Source organism: Rhinolophus ferrumequinum, chromosome 15 (assembly GCF_004115265.2).
Source record: "Rhinolophus ferrumequinum isolate MPI-CBG mRhiFer1 chromosome 15, mRhiFer1_v1.p, whole genome shotgun sequence".
In the NCBI taxonomy this organism is placed as follows: Eukaryota; Metazoa; Chordata; class Mammalia; order Chiroptera; family Rhinolophidae; genus Rhinolophus; species Rhinolophus ferrumequinum.
In genome coordinates, this window is record NC_046298.1 from 44,495,777 (window position 1) to 44,513,386 (window position 17,610).

General features: G+C 41.6%; 1 protein-coding gene across 1 annotated transcript; it reads right to left on the reverse strand.

The window, feature by feature from the left end:
- Positions 1-6,772: 6,772 nt before the first annotated feature.
- LOC117035398 (orphan sodium- and chloride-dependent neurotransmitter transporter NTT5-like) lies at positions 6,773-12,658 on the reverse strand. The gene is made up of 10 exons (XM_033129273.1): positions 12,566-12,658; positions 11,883-12,068; positions 11,572-11,682; positions 11,149-11,390; positions 9,655-9,841; positions 9,117-9,255; positions 8,777-8,936; positions 7,518-7,680; positions 7,169-7,307; positions 6,773-6,783 (listed from the first exon to the last, which is right to left on the reverse strand). Exons 1-10 carry the CDS (start codon positions 12,656-12,658, stop codon positions 6,773-6,775), a joined length of 1,431 nt encoding a protein of 476 aa, XP_032985164.1.
- Positions 12,659-17,610: the final 4,952 nt, after the last annotated feature.

Below are 17,610 nucleotides of genomic sequence, written 5' to 3' on the forward strand. Positions count from 1 at the left end.
GTTCTCTTTAAGCCTATCTGTGTCTTTATACAGGACATCTCTTGTAAACAGGATATGTTTGAGTGTTGCATTATCTAGTCTGGCAATCTCTGCCTTTTAAGTGGGGAGATTATTTAATGTAATTATTGATGTGGTTTGGTTTATGCCTATCCTCTTGCCATTTGTTTCTCTTTGTCTCTTCTCTTTTCCTCTTTTCTGGTATTTATCAAATATATATTTTCTGTTGTCATTTATCTTCTCTATTGCCTTTTTAGGTGTACTTATTTTTTTTATTTTTTGGTGATTACTCTAGAGTTGTGTTGTCTAATACAGTGGTGTGGCTATGAGTACTTGAAATGTGGCTAATATTACTGAGGGAATAAGTTTTAAATTGAACTTAATTTTTATTCATTTAAAATTTAAAACATAGATTATTCAGGAACTTTTAAGTATGAGGTCTGACTTTTAAGTTCACGAACTCATCCTAGAAAAAGTACTACATACCTCATTGCTGAATATCACTGTGATCACCTTCGAAGTACTCCCCTTGGGAAGCTATGTACCAATGCCAGTGCCTAATCCACCCTTCAAAGCAATTTTGGAACTCTTTTTCTGGAATGGCCATCAGAGCTGTCATCGTATTACCCTTGATGTCCTGAATTTCATCAAAATGTCTTCCTTTCAATATTTCCTTTATCTTCAGGTAAAGAAAGAAGTCATTCGGGGCCAGATCAGGTGAGTAGGGAGGGTGTTCCAATACAGTTACTTTGTTTACTAACTGAAAACTCCCTCACAGACAACACTATGTAAGCTGGTGCATTGTCATGATGCAAGAGCCATGAATTGTTGGCGAAAAGTTCAGGTCATTTTCATCTAACTTTTTCATGCAGCCTTTTCAGCACTTCCAAATAGTAAACTTGGTTAAGTGTTTGTCCAGTTGGTACAAATTCAAAATGAATAATCCCTCTAATATCAAAAAAAGGTTAGCAATATCCTTGCAACAAGTTCACGAACTTAATTGTCAGACCTCGTATATACATGTATGTATATATGTTTAGTAATAAATACTATATAGTGATAAGCTGCTTGGGCATGTGTAAAAATTCTGTAAGTAGGAGGTTTTTTATTTAAAAGTGATAAACTGTCAGAGAAGTTTAATACGTTTAGCTCCCTACAATCTCTGCAAAAATCTAGGAATTAGGGGTGAAAAAAAGAGGGGAAGAAAGAGTTCTGAATGTCTCATCTTATTGGAGGTGAGAGGGTGAGGGAAATGGGATATCTCGGTGGCAGAAATAGTATGTACCTTACTTTATGAGAGAAATAGATTTGTGGAAATGAATATCACCACTAAGGGGAAAGTGCAACAAAAACTCCAAATCAAGAAGAGGAAAAATGAATATAAATTTGATTAACTCAGAAAAAAATTAAGAAAAATGATAAAGGAGAAACAACAAAAATAAAGATCAAAGGAATGAAACCAAGCATATCAGTCATTACATTACATATAAATAGACTGAATTCCCCTATTCAAGGCCAGAGACTGCAGAATGGGATTCAAGTAAAACCCAACTATGTGCTCTTCACAAGTAATGTTCTTAACATAATAAAACAAGAAGAAGAAAAATAGTTGAAAACAAAGGCATGGGCAAAGTGAAACAAAGTCAATGCAAACAAAAACAAAGTGAGAATTGCAATATTAATATCAGGGAAGACAGAATTTAAGGTTAAAAGTACTGAACACATTACATGGAAATGTTCAATAGCTAATATCCAGAAAATTAGTAAAGTAATAAAGTTAAAATCAAGGAAATGCCTAATGCTCTAAAAAAATATAGAAGCCATAAACCCATATATACTAAAAAATCGGAGAGCTAAATACATAAAACAAAAACTATTACAAGACCAAGGATAAATTGGTCATCTCTTTTAGAATTGTTAGATCTAATAGGGAAAAAAGGTAATGGAGTGCATAGAGAAATTCAGTAATGCAAACAACAAATACAACTTAATGTTTTAATGATATATATATATATATATACATATATGTATATGTATATATATGTATATATGTATATGTATATATATATATATATATATAATTTTAAAAGAGATAAAGTAACTTGGAAATTAAGAAATATACTTCTGGAAAATCCTTAGATTAAAAAGAAACTAAATGAAAAATCACAAGTTTCCAGGTATCATAAATGGGAGAATGTTTCATACCAAAACCTTTGGAACACAGCAAAAAATTATAATCTAAGTAACTTTATTATTAAAGACTAAAGATGAAAAAAAACTTAATATTCCCCTTAAGAAATCAGAATAACAACAAAACAACCTAGGAAAAGGGAAATTATAATAAAGATAAGTGGTGAAATTAACACAGTAGAAAATGAAAAAAGTAAAAATGATAAATAAATCCAAATGCTACTTGTGAGCCTGATTTTTTTTTTAAAAAGTGAGAGGAAAAAAGTATACAAAATTAAGAATTAGAAAAAAGACATAGAAATTAGAGAGAATTTTAAGGGAATCATATATGAAATTCTAGGTCAACAAACCTGAAACTCTAGAGGACACTGATGGTATCTAGCAAATGTAAATTACTAAAAGTGACTCAAGAACTTGGGTTGGTGGGCCAGCCCGGTGGCTCAGGCGGTTGGAGCTCCATGCTCCTAACTCTGAAGGCTGCCGGTTCGATTCCCACATGGGCCAGTGGGCTCTCAACCACAAGGTTGCCGGTTCAACTCCTCGAGTCCCACAAGGGATGGTGGGCTGTGCCTCCTGCAACTAGAAAACAGCAACTGGACCTGGAGCTGAGCTGCGCCCGACACAACTAAGACTGAAAGGACAACAACTTGACTTGGAAAAACAGGCCTGGAAGTACACACTGTTCCCCCAATAAAGTCCTGTTCCCCTTCCCCAATAAAATCTTTAAAAAAAAAAAAAGAATTTGGGTTGGGGGAGAGGAATTAATGGAAAAAATTGGGAAGATTTACTTGTAGACTCTGAAATAGGCTCTGGGACCAGATGGGTTCAGAGCTGAGTTCTATTTAACTTTTAAAAAGCAGGTGGTTATAGTGTCAATTAAAGCATGCTGCTCCGTGTGGTCCATGAACCATTAGCACTACCTGGGACCTTGCTACAAATGCAAATTAATGGATCATAATTCAGACCCATTCAATCAGAATCACTAGAGGTGGAGCCCAAGAATCTGTTTTTTTAACAAGCTCTCCAGGTGTTTCTTAGGCATATTAAAGTTGGAGAAACACTGGCCTAAATTACAAAAAAAGCTGGAGAGGCCCTCACTTTACTTTATGAAGCTAGCATAACTTTAACACTAAAATCTAAAAGTGATAGAAAAAAATTTCGTCTTCAATGATTAGATGAACAAGTTAAATAAATATTAGCAAATAGAATTCAGCAATATGTCAAAAAAATAATACATTATGGCTAAAAAGGATTGACTCCACAAGGATGGTTCCATATCAGAAAATCTATCAACAAGGTGAAAACGCATTTGATAAAATTCAGCAGCTCTCTGAATACCTACCTACAGCTCTCTGAATACTAAAAAAAAAAACCAATGAATCGTAAGCTCTAAATAGGTGGCATTGTGAAAAAAATTTTGGGAACTGTATGGTATATAGATTAAAGCTCAGTACAGCTATTATAAATGAAAATCTTAGACCTGTGGACAAAAGGAAGCTTGGGAGGCAAAGTAGAAAGCAGAAAGAATTAAAGACTGGATTTGGGGTATTCTATGGAGAGAGCGTCGTCAAGGAAGACTGGAGTCTCTAACTCCTAACTCACTGTACTGCTTTTCGTTGAGAGGTGGAGCCAAGAGAGGAATGAGTGGGCAGGGCCAAGAGGAGAGGTAAGAGACAATGGGTGTCAACAGGCAGAAGCACACCCTCCTAGTGGGCGGTGCTCCTTAACTCCTCCATAGCTACGTTCTTTCAAGGGCCAAATTAACCTCGTAGCAGGAGGAGTAAATGAGGATGTCCAGAGAAAATGGTACCTGACACAACAGTTCTTCTCTGATGAGCCACCCCAAACTTCAAATCCCACCCCCTACCCCACAACCTTCTCAAAGGCAACCCACCCCGAATTATTAGGCAATCTGAAATCCTGGCTCTCCAGGTAAGGGTTATCACTCCATTTAAAAATTTCAAGGCTTAAAGTTGTTCATTAAATTCTTTTATTAACTCTTTGGAATCTCTGCTGTATTTGTAAAAACCAGATTTTTAAAATTTATTTAGAGATTCAGTTTTTGACTTTGCTGACCCTATTTTCTTCCCTCTATTTATTTTGGATTTATTCAGTTCTTTTTCTAGCTTCTTAAGTTGGATGTTTAGCTTATCAACTTTTTAAATTCTTTTTTAATATTTTAAAATTAATTTACCAAGCTGGCTTCCTCCCACCAATTTGATATGTAGTTGTTTTGTTTTTTAATTATTTTATTGGGTAACTGTTTTTTCCAGGACCCATCGGCTCCAAGTCAAATCATTGTCCTTCAATCTAGTTGTGGAGGGTGCAGCTCAGCTCCAACTCCAGTCACTGTTTTCAATCTTTAGTTGCAGGGGGCGCAGCCCACCATCCCATGGAGAACTGAACCACGCTCACGCTCTCACCAACTGAGCCATCCGGCCTTCCTGATATGTAGTTTTTACTGCATACTTCTACGAAGCTTCTCATTTTTATTATGATGTAGTCCTTGACCCATGATTTTCTTTAAATGTGATTTTTAAAAAATGTCCAATTGTATGGCTTTTTCTTTTGTTACATTTTCATTTTTTTTTTAAAGATTTTATTGGGGAAGGGGAACAGGACTTTATTGGGGAACAGTGTGTACTTCCAGGACTTTTTTCCAAGTCAAGTTGTTGTCCTTTCAGTCTTAGTTGTGGAGGGCGCAGCTCAGCTCCAGGTCCAGTTGCCGTTTCTAGTTGCAGGGGGCACAGCCCACCATCCCTTGTGGGACTCGAGGAGTTGAACTGGCAACCTTGTGGTTGAGAGCCCACTGGCCCATGTGGGAATCGAACTGGCAGCCTTCGAAGTTAGGAGCATGGAGCTCCAACCGCCTGAGCCACCGGGCCGGCCCTAATCTCATATTTTCAATAACGTAGTTGTTCTGGGCTATGGTATTGGTAATTTCTTCAGATTTGTCTCTTTCCTTAGTTTTCTAATTGGTTGTTTAACCCATCCATTGATGTTTTTTAATCTTAGTGATTTTTTTCATTTCTAGAAGCTCTTTTTTTTTTTTTTTGGTTCTTTTTCAAATACACTGTTTCCTCGTTCTTAATTTCAACTCCCTCTCTTTGTCTTTATATTAAGCATATTTATTTTATATTTTGTACTTGGTAATTCCAGTAAGTTAGATCTTTACAGGTCTGATTCTGCTACTCATTGATTATGCTAATCCTCCCTCAGGGTGCCTTGTTTCCTTGTGCGTTTTGTGATTTCTTTTTGTGACCTTGTGTTCATTGAAAGTTTATCTGGGAGAATTCTATGAGGCCTGGTAGAAGTTTTGTTTCCCCCAGAGATTATTCATGACAGATTCTGGGGGCAAGATGCTATTAACCAGGAACCTTTTATATTACTCTCAATTTGGGTTTGAATTTGAACCAAAATCCCGCATGAGAGAAGGTTTGGCATTACAAATTCTCAAAACAGACACTGCTTCCCGCCTATCAGAGACAGGACTATATCTAACTCTTGACAGAGGGTGTAACCCTTCAACTTTCTATGAATGGGGCTTCCTTTTCTTTCACGGACCCAAGGCTTTGTCTTCACCTACCTTTAAAACCAAAATCACTTAAGTTACCAAAGAGTGGCAAATGCTTCAAAGCAGTTACTAGCTTTAACACTTGCTTACCTATCTGAATTCAAGCTTAGGCTTAATTTTTGGCCTCTTAAAGATTTCCCTTAATTTCTTCTAAGCTCATCTGTGTATTTAAAGAGAATTGTTAAACTAAATCTTATATTTTAGGTATCTTATAACATGGTGTGTTTTGTTTGTCTTATTTTATTGTCACATTGCCCCATATGAAGTCCTCCTTGGGTTTTCTTCAATCTCCACAGTCAAACTCTTTTCTTCCCATCATTTCTTGCCAAATACCCTTCCTCCTGGGTCCTACACCACCTTAGTGAAAATACCTGATGTTGTGTAGAGTTTTAAGCCCGTTGGTAGATTAGGTAAAATAATCGAGTATTGGGGCGGCCAGATGGCTCAGTTGATTAGAGCACAAGCTCTTAACAACAAGGTTGCCGGTTCAATTCCCGCATGGGATGGTGGGCTGTGCCCTCCACAACTAGACTGAAAACGGTAACTGGAGTTGGAGCTGAGTGCATTCTCCACAACTAGATTTAAGGACAACTACTTAGAGCTGATGGGCCCTAGAGAAACACACGGTTCCCCAATATTACCTCCCCCCAAATTTTTTTTTTAAATAATCAAGTATTTAAGAGATATATGAGGAAGTCAAAATTAGCAGATAGTTAACCACTTTGCCAAATCAATGAACCCACTCTTTTTTGAGCCAATTGTGTCTGCCTGGGCCAGTTTACTTATAGGAAGCACTAGGCAGGGAAGACCCGAGATTCTAGCATTTGAATTTAACAGAGTCAATGGAAGGCAAGACTGGGAGTTGGAAACGTTTTTATGATAAAAGTAAATTTTCACAGAACTGTTTTATTTGCCAGAACCATTTCTGCCCTAGTTTCATAGGGAGCACATCTTACACAGACCAACTCCAAGAGGAAGGTGGCCTAGGAAAAGTAGGGTCAACAGTCACCATCAGTCAAATACTGGAAGTCAAAGAACACCATCATTACAGGTCTGGTGAGGGAACGTGTGGAAGATGCGGGGAATGACTCATCAGTCCAGAAAAACTTTCCCAATCCAGAAAAACAAACGATCTTTGGGTCCAGTTACATTAGCGGTTGCCAAGGTTATGTCTTCTAATGTCAAGTTGCCAGCCAGGGAGTTCCACTGTGAAAAAGAAAAGATGTTTTGCCAAATGAACCAAGTCTTTTATTTCCAAGAAGAATTACTCCCATGGCAGAACATTTGTCCCCTGGTTAGTTATCCGTTTTACCAATATTCTTTAGGTTTTACCTCATGGGAAGCCATGAGAGGACTTTGATGATGAGCCCCCTTTATCTTCAGATTTAAAGATAATTGTGGCCTTACTGTGGCTCGTGGAGACCGGGATGGACACATTAAGGAGGGTGTAGAAGAAGTAGGCAGGAATGGGCAAGATGGTAATGCCGATGAGGACTCCAAGCAAGACTTCAGCCCATGATGGGTAATTTCGGATCACTTCATCTGACTGGAGAAAGAGAGGGAGGTTTAGAATGTCCAGGTACTTTGAAATGGAATTCAAGGGGTGAGGGTAGGAGACGAACCCAGGCAAGAGACTAGATAACTGAATGTCAAGGGAATCAGGGAATGAGATGACTGAGTCCTAGAGGCATGAGTGGATTGAAAAGTCTTGTCCCCACTCCCTAGGGGGTTCTGGGATCTGCAGAGGGATGCTCACAGTGCTTGAGTTCCAGGCCAAGTAGGTGAGGGTGTTTGTATACAGATGAATCAGGGTGCTGACAAACAGGACCAGCAGTACAAACGGAGATATAAAGTACCACAGCCAACGATAGATGGGGGAGACAGGGCGGTCCAATATGATAATCAGGTCTGCAAGCAATCTGGGAGGAAGGGCCATAAGGCTTTGGGAGAGCTGTTCAGGCCTTGGGGGAGGGTTTAGTCCAAACCTCGCCTAGGAGAGATCCCTTAACATTTCTTAGACCTTTCTGTTCACTTCCACAACCAGTCTCCTTGCCTCTAATCCATCCCTTTTCAGGCTAATTTCTGTCCCAGCCCTGTGATTTAAAAAAAAAAAAATTTCCATCCCCCTTCACCCTCAGGATGAAAGCCAACTTCCTAAATGTGGTTTCTTCAAGCCTGTGTATCCAGCTTTCTTTGGTGCACCTTCTTAACCCAAATACGTATGTAAGTCAGGTTCCTTCTGCCTAGAATACCCTTCTCTCTCTCTCCTTTGGTAAACTCCCCTTCTCCTGTCTACATCCTGTTTCTGCATTCCCTCCTTGCCTGACTCTTTAATCTTCTTCAGAGGACCATCTACCGTATGTTCCTACGGTGCCCTTGTCCTGCCATAGACTTACCACTCTGCCCAAGGTCTGCTTACATATCTTTTCCTCTTTGGACTCTGAGAACAGAAACTAAATGTAATTTACCCCAGTATCTCCAGTATTCACCATAAGGCCTACTTGGCACATGGGAGGCCCTAAGAAATATTTTTGAGAGTGAGAATATGAGTAAGTGAACTGATGCCAAGAATGACTACCCCCTGGAAATGCTGCCACCCTTGGATTATATGGTGCTTTTCAAATGTCAGTGTGCATAGAAATCACGTGGGGCTCTTGTTAAAATGCAGATAGAGATTCAAAGGTCTGGGATGAGCCTGAGGGTCTGCATTTCTAATAAGCTGCTGGTCCAGAGAGCACGTTTTGAAAAGCAAGGGATTACATGTTTCAGAGTACACACTACTCTGGTTAAAAGTAGGGCTCAGGAGCCCTAGGACTTGTTGTAGGCTGTTCACCACTCTTCCATTTTACATCTGTTTTCTAAGGAAACAAGCCTATGCTTGTCTCCTTCCCGACCTCCTAGGAACTCTCCATCGCCCTGGGACCAGAGACCTGCTGGTAAGTGCAGGAGGGGCCAGTGCTCCCTAGGGACCCTAGCTATGTGGGGGCATAGCAGCTCTTGGGTTTGGGACCTCACCTCCTGGCCCCATAGATCCAGGCCATGGCCCCGTTCTCCAAGATGAGAATGAAGAAGAGGGGCAGAGACACCCAGTAATCATCCAGCAGGTTCACATAGTAGCTGCCCGAGGGTCCCACGAAAATGAGGCTGCCCAGGAACATAAGCACACAGACACCCACTGGAGGGAAACATCAGATGTGGATCGAGGTCAGAATGCAAGCTGGGTTGTATGAGTCACAGGCGGGTGAAGCCACACGATGGCCACAGCTTAGAGTGGGTTCATAGGTCGGAGTACCTGTGAGCAGCTTTGTATGTTTCCGGAGGGAAGAGAAAGTGTCCTGGAGAGGAATAATGATACCCTGCATGATCCCTATCATGGTGCTCAGCCCCATGGTCACCAGCAACATGAAGATCATGATGGCCCAGAAGGTAAATCCAGAAAACAGAGAAATGATGTCAGTAAAGGCCACAATGGTCACACCTGGACCCTCCATAACCTGTAGGTGAAGGGAGGAATGGTGAAGGTTCTGAGGTCACTCTGTGGAGTCCTAACTCCATCCGCACCCCCTGCCCTAGGAAACTATCTGTAGCACTGTTCATGGACATTATTATACGCCTCTGGCCTTGAGGTATGACAGCTTCCTCCTACAACAGCTGCTGGCCTAACAACTCTTTCGGGGTGAAGCAAGCAGGCTTCTGTGAACGCTAGTGCTTGGTGCTACAGAGGCTACAATTGTCTTGTCACAAAAGGAGACTGTAAACCTGATCTTGGTTGTCCAGGATGCTGCTGAGAATGGCCTTTCAGGATTCTACAGATACCCGCGGATCGCTGAAGTTTCTAGCGCACTGGGGGCTTTGAGGGGAACTCTAGGGCTCCGTCCCCAGCCCTTACCTACCTCCTTCAATTGCTCAGCTAAGTTACAATTGTGTAAGTAGGGTAGGACCATGCTTTGGACTTGTTCAGAGAGGTTGCTGAACCACGTGGGGTAGATGGAGCCAATACGCTGATACAGACTCTCTGGGAACTGGAACTCAGGAGACAGCACCCCAGTAGCTACCAGATTCATCACTGTCTTGGCATTCCTGGGGACAGGGGTAGAATCATATAAAACCGCCTGGGCCTTTAAGATAACTTCTCCTCTCTCATCTTCTATACGAGAAGGGAAATCACTAGCTTCGTTTTTGAGCGGGATAAAGAAAAGCCTGCATTGAAAGCTAGGTCTCCGGGCTCCTAGCGGGCACTGCCAGACACCCTACTTCCACAATCACAAAGGTATTTGTGTGAGGCCAGAGGACCTCTGACTTAAATAGACCTCTGCAGGGGTCCTCCCACAGTGTCACTGAGGGCCTTAGGACACTTGCCTGCTGCTAGACAATCTCAGGATATCATCAACGCTTCTCAGCTTTCTCCACCTGCCTCTCCAGCCTCTTAACTCACAAGTCTCCTCACCTTCTACACCTCAGCTACACTCTGCTATTAAATCTTCAACTTGCGATGCTCTCCCTTGTCTCAGGATCTTTGGCACATGATGTTCCCTCTGCCCAAAACTACCCCACTCTACCCCCATTCAGTGTACCCCAATTCTACCTCCACACCCATTGTCCACATGGCAAATTCCTACAGCTCCTTATTCAGCTCACTGAACTCTACTGCCATGGAAAGCAGTTCAGGCCTATTTTTATAAGATCAGAAAAAGTAGTATGGTATGATCCATTTTTTAAAAGATGGTATGTTTTTATACATAGTCTATGAATGGGAACAATTTGTAAGAATACTAGGAGTGGTTATTAGTCAGGAGAAAACTCAGCTCACGATTGCCTCCGCTAGGAAGCCTTCTCTGACTGCCTCAGGGAGTTAGTAGGTCCCTCATCCCTATCAGTTATCATCTAGTTTGTGATTATCTGCTTCTTCAAAAGACTGCTCTTCCTGAGGGCGGGGATGGTAGTCTGATTCACCATTGGCTATGTTTCCAGATCTCAGCGCAGGGGTTGGTAGATAAGAGATGTTTTGTACATAAATGTCTAATAAGTAATTTTTAAATGAATGTCATGGGAGAATTAATAGGCTATAGGGGCCCTGGTGCTATGTGTTGTCTAATGGTTCAGCAGAAAGTATCCCCTAATTTTTCCATGACAGTCCCCACATAAGAATGGGGCAAACACACCTTTGAAAACCTCCAAGTTTGGGGTTTTCCTAGTTTAGAAAGGCAGCCCTGAAAGAGATAGAGTTGGAGACATTCAGGTGTTTTTAAGGTTTAGGATGTTCCAATCCGAGGGACCCATATTGACTGAGCCAACATCCTTGAGGGATGGGGGCCTAGACCGGACTTATGTGAGCTATTTCTAAGACTGGTCTTTGTGCCGATCTCCATATGAAAGATTGGACTCACGTCAGGTAACATTTTTCGTTCTTCTCTGTGGCCACGTGGCCCATTATGGCAAATACAAACACCGTAGCAGTCACTGAGGTCATCAAGTTGAGAAGAGCCACAGCAATGGCATCCATGACACAGTTGTGGTTCCGAGGGATATATGAGCTGATTGCAGTGAAGCTGCCAAAGCCAGAGCCCAGGGACAAAAAGAGCTGATTCCCTGTCCGGCGCCACACTTTCACCGAGTACAGGGCTGGCACCTGAGGGGGAGAAGTGCCATGCAGGTTGGGATATACAGAGAGGAGCGGTAAACTGTGATGGCAACGGAAGATGAGAGGAAGGGAGTTAAAGAGGGAGCTAGAAGGGCCTCTATCAGACTGACAAACATACTGTCCCTGACCCCGGTTTGATAAGAGGATCGAAGGGGGGCGGATACCTCACCTTGGCAGCCAACAAAATCTTGAGACCAAACATTGAGCCTTTCAGCATGAGACTCCGGATAAGGAGACAGAAGAGGACGATGCAGGGAAGGAATACTGAGACGTACATCACCTGAGTAGGAAGTGTGATTCAGAAATAGAGTTCAGCAAAGGCAGAAGCTAGGATAGGAGGATCACAGGCCACTGGGAATCATTGGTCAGATTAGAAGGAACGAGAAGTTGGAGACCTACAGGCATCAAGGCAGGAGAATATTAGGGGGGGGTCTCAGTTAGAAGGGAGTCCTTCAGATTAGTAAGTCAGGGGTAGCTCACCTTCCAACTGGACTTGAGGCCTTTGATTATGGAGATGCAGATAATCGACCAGGTCACAAAGAGAGAGACACTGAGATGCAGGGCTGGTAGCCCATCTATCGCAATTTCATCCGTGGCCTTCAGCACATGCCGGTACCAGAAGTATGTGGTGGGTGTTGTCCGTATACATTCAGGATCTGAGGTGAACTAGCCATGGAGGAAACTGCAAGACCAGGTGCCTCCCCCTTTTCCCCATCCCTGCCTCCTTCCAATTCCATTCCATCATCTGTCTGCTCTTCCCTCTTCTCTCAATGGTCCTCTTCCTTCTTCATTCCCCCATCCTTTTCTCAGCCCTCCCACTTGCCTTTTTCTTCCCTCTCTTCTCACCAAAATGACTGGAGTTCCTCAGTAAAGGGCACATTGCCCAAGGCAGTGGGGACTGGAAAGACTGACCCAAATAGAAGAGACTCCAAGCCATGAGCACACTATAGTACAAGCCCACGATGAAGCACACCTAGGAAGCATGACGAATTCTGGAGGTAGGGGAAGGAAGGTAGGCCAACAGCAAGGAGGGGATTTGACAGAGGATTAGGGAACTGAAGGGACTTGACCCATGGGAGTGAAATCACGGGACCCGTTCCAAGACAAGGGTTGGGAGGGCGTGGGGTGTAAAGGGTAGGCCTGGGCAGCCGAGGGCTCCTCACCATGAAGCTGGTATACCCCACCCCACCAATGCGGGGGCTGATGATCTTCCATACATCAATGCTGCCCTGACGCATCCTCTGACCAGCTGCCATCTCCAGCAAGAGGAGAGGAACCCCGACCAAGAAGAGCAAGACAGTGTACATGATGAGAAAACTCCCTGTGCAGGGGATTCAAAGAGAGGCTCTGAGAACCATGTGGCTTTTCAGTGCCTGGACTTTTTCTGGGGTCTAGTAAAACATGTTCCCCACCAGTGGCCTCCCCCAGGGCTGCAGGCATCAGGCTTCAACTGTTTCTACATCCCTCACAATCCTGGGTGTCCAGTCTCTTGGCCTCCAGTTTCTGGAAGACCCAGATACATAGTTTCTCCCATTCCCGATCCAGATCTCCGGCCCCACCATCCTTATGAACCCAAGTGTTTGGATATCCTGCTCCCATCCTCCTGAGGTCCTAGATGTTCACATACTTGGTTCCTGCCCCATTCAGGATCCCAAATCCTCAGTCCCTACATATTTCAGAGGCCCTAGAGGACAAGCCTCTGGCTCCTCACCCCCTCAATGGGTCCAAGATTCCTGGTCCCCAGGCTTACCACCTCCGTTGTGAAAACACAGATAAGGAAAGCGCCAAATGGTGCTCAGCCCCATAGATAAGGCCACGTGGGCCAGGAGGTACTCAATATTATTGGCCCAGGATGGTTGGTCACTGTGGGCTTCACCCTTTGGCTCATCTTTGGCTATCTTCTCCAATGCTTCATCATGATCTTCATTGGACAAAATGTTTGATGACCCACTGTCAAACTTCTGTCCTTCCCCACTAAATTCCTCAGTAGGCAAAAATTCGGACTTTATGAACTGCGAAGATGAGGTGGTAGTAGGAATCACGGATTTGGAATCCAAAGGACTAGACAGCTGGGAATTCTCATTCTGGGCTTCCATGTCATCCTGGGTGGGCTCTAGTTGCTGTTTCTGCTGGGATGGGGCCTCCTTCCTTCGTGACCTTAAGGATATCAAGAACTGCAGACTTTAGGTGTATGAGCTAAGGAAAAATAAGGCTAATCTTACAAGAACTCCTGAGGCCTCTCCAGCACTTTTATCCTTATGTGGATGAGAACATGGTGTCTCCACCCTGGAAAAGATACCGAGAATATGTCTGCCTCTAGAAAAATAATAATTAATTTAAAAGCAATGCCATCTACAATAATACCAAAAGTCACATAATTCCTAAGAATAATTTTAACAAAAGTTGAGCAAGACCTTTATACACACACACACACACACACACACACACACACACACACACGATATAAAACAGTATTGAGAGAAAATAAAGACACTCTAAAAAAATGAAAGGATATACCATGTTCATAAATTGGAAGCCTCACTAGTACAACAATGTCAATTCTCCCCAATTTGATCTATAGATTCAATGCACTTCCTATTGAAATCACAGCAGGATTTTTATGGAAATTGACAAGCTGATTCTAAAATGTACGTGAAAAACAAAAGGCCTAGAATGGTTAATACGATCTTGATGGAGAAGAACTAAATGTAAAGACTAATTATGAAGCTACAGTAATTAAGAGAGTACGGCATTAGCACAGGGATCTATGGCACAAATAGATCAATGAAGCAATGTGCTGCTCTGGCAAACATGGTAGCTACTAGCCACATATAGCTATTTAAATATAAATTCATTAAAATTAAATAACATTAATAATTTAGTTCCTCAGTCACACTAGCCACATATCAGTACTCGGTAGCCACAGCGTTACCATCTTGGAAGAACAGATATAGGACATTTCCATTATCACAGGAAGTTCTTTGAATACAACTGGGAGAATTCAGAAACATATTTACACATATGGATACCTGATTTACAAGGAAGGCACTGCAAAACTATAAAGAAAGGACATTCTATTCAATAAATGACTAGTACTTATTAGGGCAATTGGATATCTATATAGAAATAAATGTCACATATTAAGCAAAAATCTATTCAGAGCAGATTGTAGTTCTAAATGTGAAAGGTAAAACAATAACATTTCTAGGTGAAAAACCTAGGAGAATATCTGCATGACTAGGGAGTAGGCACAGATTTCTTAAACAGGACAGAAAAAGCATCAATCATAAAGGGAAATTTTGACATTGAACTAAATTAAAAACAGAAATGTGGATCAAATATACGGTGATGGAAGGAGAACTGACTCTGGGTGGTGAACACACAATGGGATTTATAGATGATGTAATACAGAATTGTGCACCTGAAATCTATGTAATTTTACTAACAATTGTCACCCCAATAAATTTAAAAAAAAATAGAAATGTGGCAAAAATTACTTCCGTCAATTAAAAGTTGCCATTAATTGAGTAAACTGTCAGCCATAGAGTTGTGGGAGATATTTGCAACATGTATGGTAGAAAGAATAATACCCTCCTCTAGGATGTCCACGTCCTAATCCCTAGAACCTGTGAATGTGTTACCTTATGTGGCAAAAGTGACTTTTCAATGTGGTTAAATTATGGGTCTTGAAACAGGGAGATTGTGTATGATGGGCTCAATCTTTCATAGGGAGATCATCACAAAGACCAAAATCTTAGAAATAGCTCACATTAGAAGAATTGCCATCTTTATGAGCGGGAATGTGTGTTTTATTCACTTTCCACCGTTGGACCCCACATGGGTATAATTTTGCTGGTTTTCATCTTACGTTGTATCTTCTGTTTTTACAGAAAGGCTGCCTTTTTTTAAAACTAGAATTGAACATATTTACTAAATCTTCCATGTTCTTTGCATAATAAAATAAAATATTTGCCTTATACAAATTTTTTTAAAAAAGAAAAGAAATAGCTCACAGAATTCCAGTCTAGGCCCCCATCACTCAGGGATGTTGGCTCAGTCCATTTATCATAGTATCAAAAAGAATAAAATAGGAATTAACCAAGGAGGTAAAAGACTTGTGCAATGAAACTTATAAAATATTGCTGAGGGGCAGCCGATTAGCTCAGTTGGTTAGAGTGTGATGCTTGTAACACCAGGGTTGCCGGTTCGATCCCTGCCTGGGCCACTGTGAGTTGCACCCTCCACAACTAGATTGAAACAACTATTTGACTTGGAGCTGATGGTTCCTGGAAAAACACACTTAAAATAAATAAAAGTTTTTAAAAAATATATTGCTGAAAGAAATTAAAGAAGACATAAATGGAAACACATCCCATGTCCATGAATTGGAAGGCTTAATATTGTTAAGATGTCAATACTGTTCAAATCAATCTATAGATTCAATGAAAACCCTATCAAAATCCCAGTGATGTTTTTTATAGAGATAGAAAAATCCATCCTAAGATTCATACGGAATTTATCTTGAGTTGATTCTTTTATATCAGGTATGAGGTGTGAATCCAAATTAATTTTTTAACATATGGATATCCAATTGTATCTGTCACTTACTAAAGTTCCATATATGTGTGGGTATGTTTCTGGACTCTATTTTGTTTCACTGGTCATTTTGTCCACATTTCACTGGTCATTCACTTCCACATTAACCTCACTGCCTCAGTTACTGTAGCTTTAGATAGATAGATATAGACAGATAGATAATCTATAAAACAAGGAAAGCAGTATGATATAAAGATACACACATACAAGCTGTGATTAAAAAATATGGTGAATGTTTAAATTTTAAAAAAATTATTACAGTAAAAGACACATTGCCATTAATCCCTGTCGACTGGCCAAATAATTACCCAGATTATCCACCAAAAAGAAAACGGTTTATTCGGGGGAAAAGAAAAAAACCCAAAGAGTGTGTGGCCCCTTCACCGGCCACCTACATGAGAGAAAGAAACAAGCACAACATGGCTTCTTTTACTCGAGTCCCTCCCCATGGTGGTTACCATAGACTTCAACAGGAAGTCACGACTAGAGAGTTAACAAGGGGCCCAGCTCCACTCCATAGTCCTCCCAGCTCTATGGTTAAACGTCTTAAGATGTCAGTTTACTTTCAACAGTCCCCCTCAAAATACTACCCCTCTCTTGGAACACACTCATCCCATTGTTGTTGCCACTTTCTGAAGCAGTTCTGGACGTCCTCTTTCATGAGGGTCTTTAGTTGCACTGTCGTGGTTGTCTTGATGTCCTGAATCGATTCAAATGACTATTTCATGGTCATTTTGACTTTGGGGAAGAGCCAGAAGTCACACGGTGCCAGATCCAGTGAATAAGGTGAATGAGGACACACCATAACGTTTTTATTTGACAGAAATTGCTGTACCAGAAGCGATGTGTGATAGATCCTTTCTGCTGCGATAAAAAAATATGGTGAATGCTGTTGCCGAGTGCCAAGGCAGGAATCTTCAACACGGGAAACAGCATGTCAAACCTTCATAACAGTGTGTGACAAGTTTCAACTTGTTTGGTGCAGTCAGTCAAGTGTGAACTATGGTTGAGAGGAGGTGTGTTTTAAAGTGTGCCATAAATCATCCTCCATCATGACAATGCTCTGTGTCACACATCGCTTCTGGTATATGGCAATTTCTGTCAAATAAAAACATTACGGTGTGTCCTCATCCACCTTATTCACTGGATCTGGCACCATTCGACTTCTGGCTCTTCCCCAAAGTCAAAATGATTCAGAACATCAAGGCAGCCACAACAGCACAACTAAAGACACTCACGAAAGAGGACTTTCAGAACTGCTTCAGAAAACAGTAACAACGATGGGATAAGTGTGTTCAAAGTAAGGGGGAGTATTTTGAGAGTGATTAATGTGTCTTTTACTGTAACAATTTCTTTTTATTTAAACACTCACCATATTGTTTGATCACACCTCGTAGGTTGTAAAACTATCAAGAAGCAAGGAAGTGGAGCCGGCCCAGTGGCTCAGGCGGTTGGAGCTCCGTGCTCCTAACTCCGAAGGCTGCCGGTTCGATTCCCACATGGGCCAGTGGGCTCTCAACCACAAGGTTGCTGGTTCAATTCCTCGAGTTCTGCAAGAGATGGTGGGCAGCACCCCCTGCAACTAAGATTGAACACAGCACCTTGAGCTGAG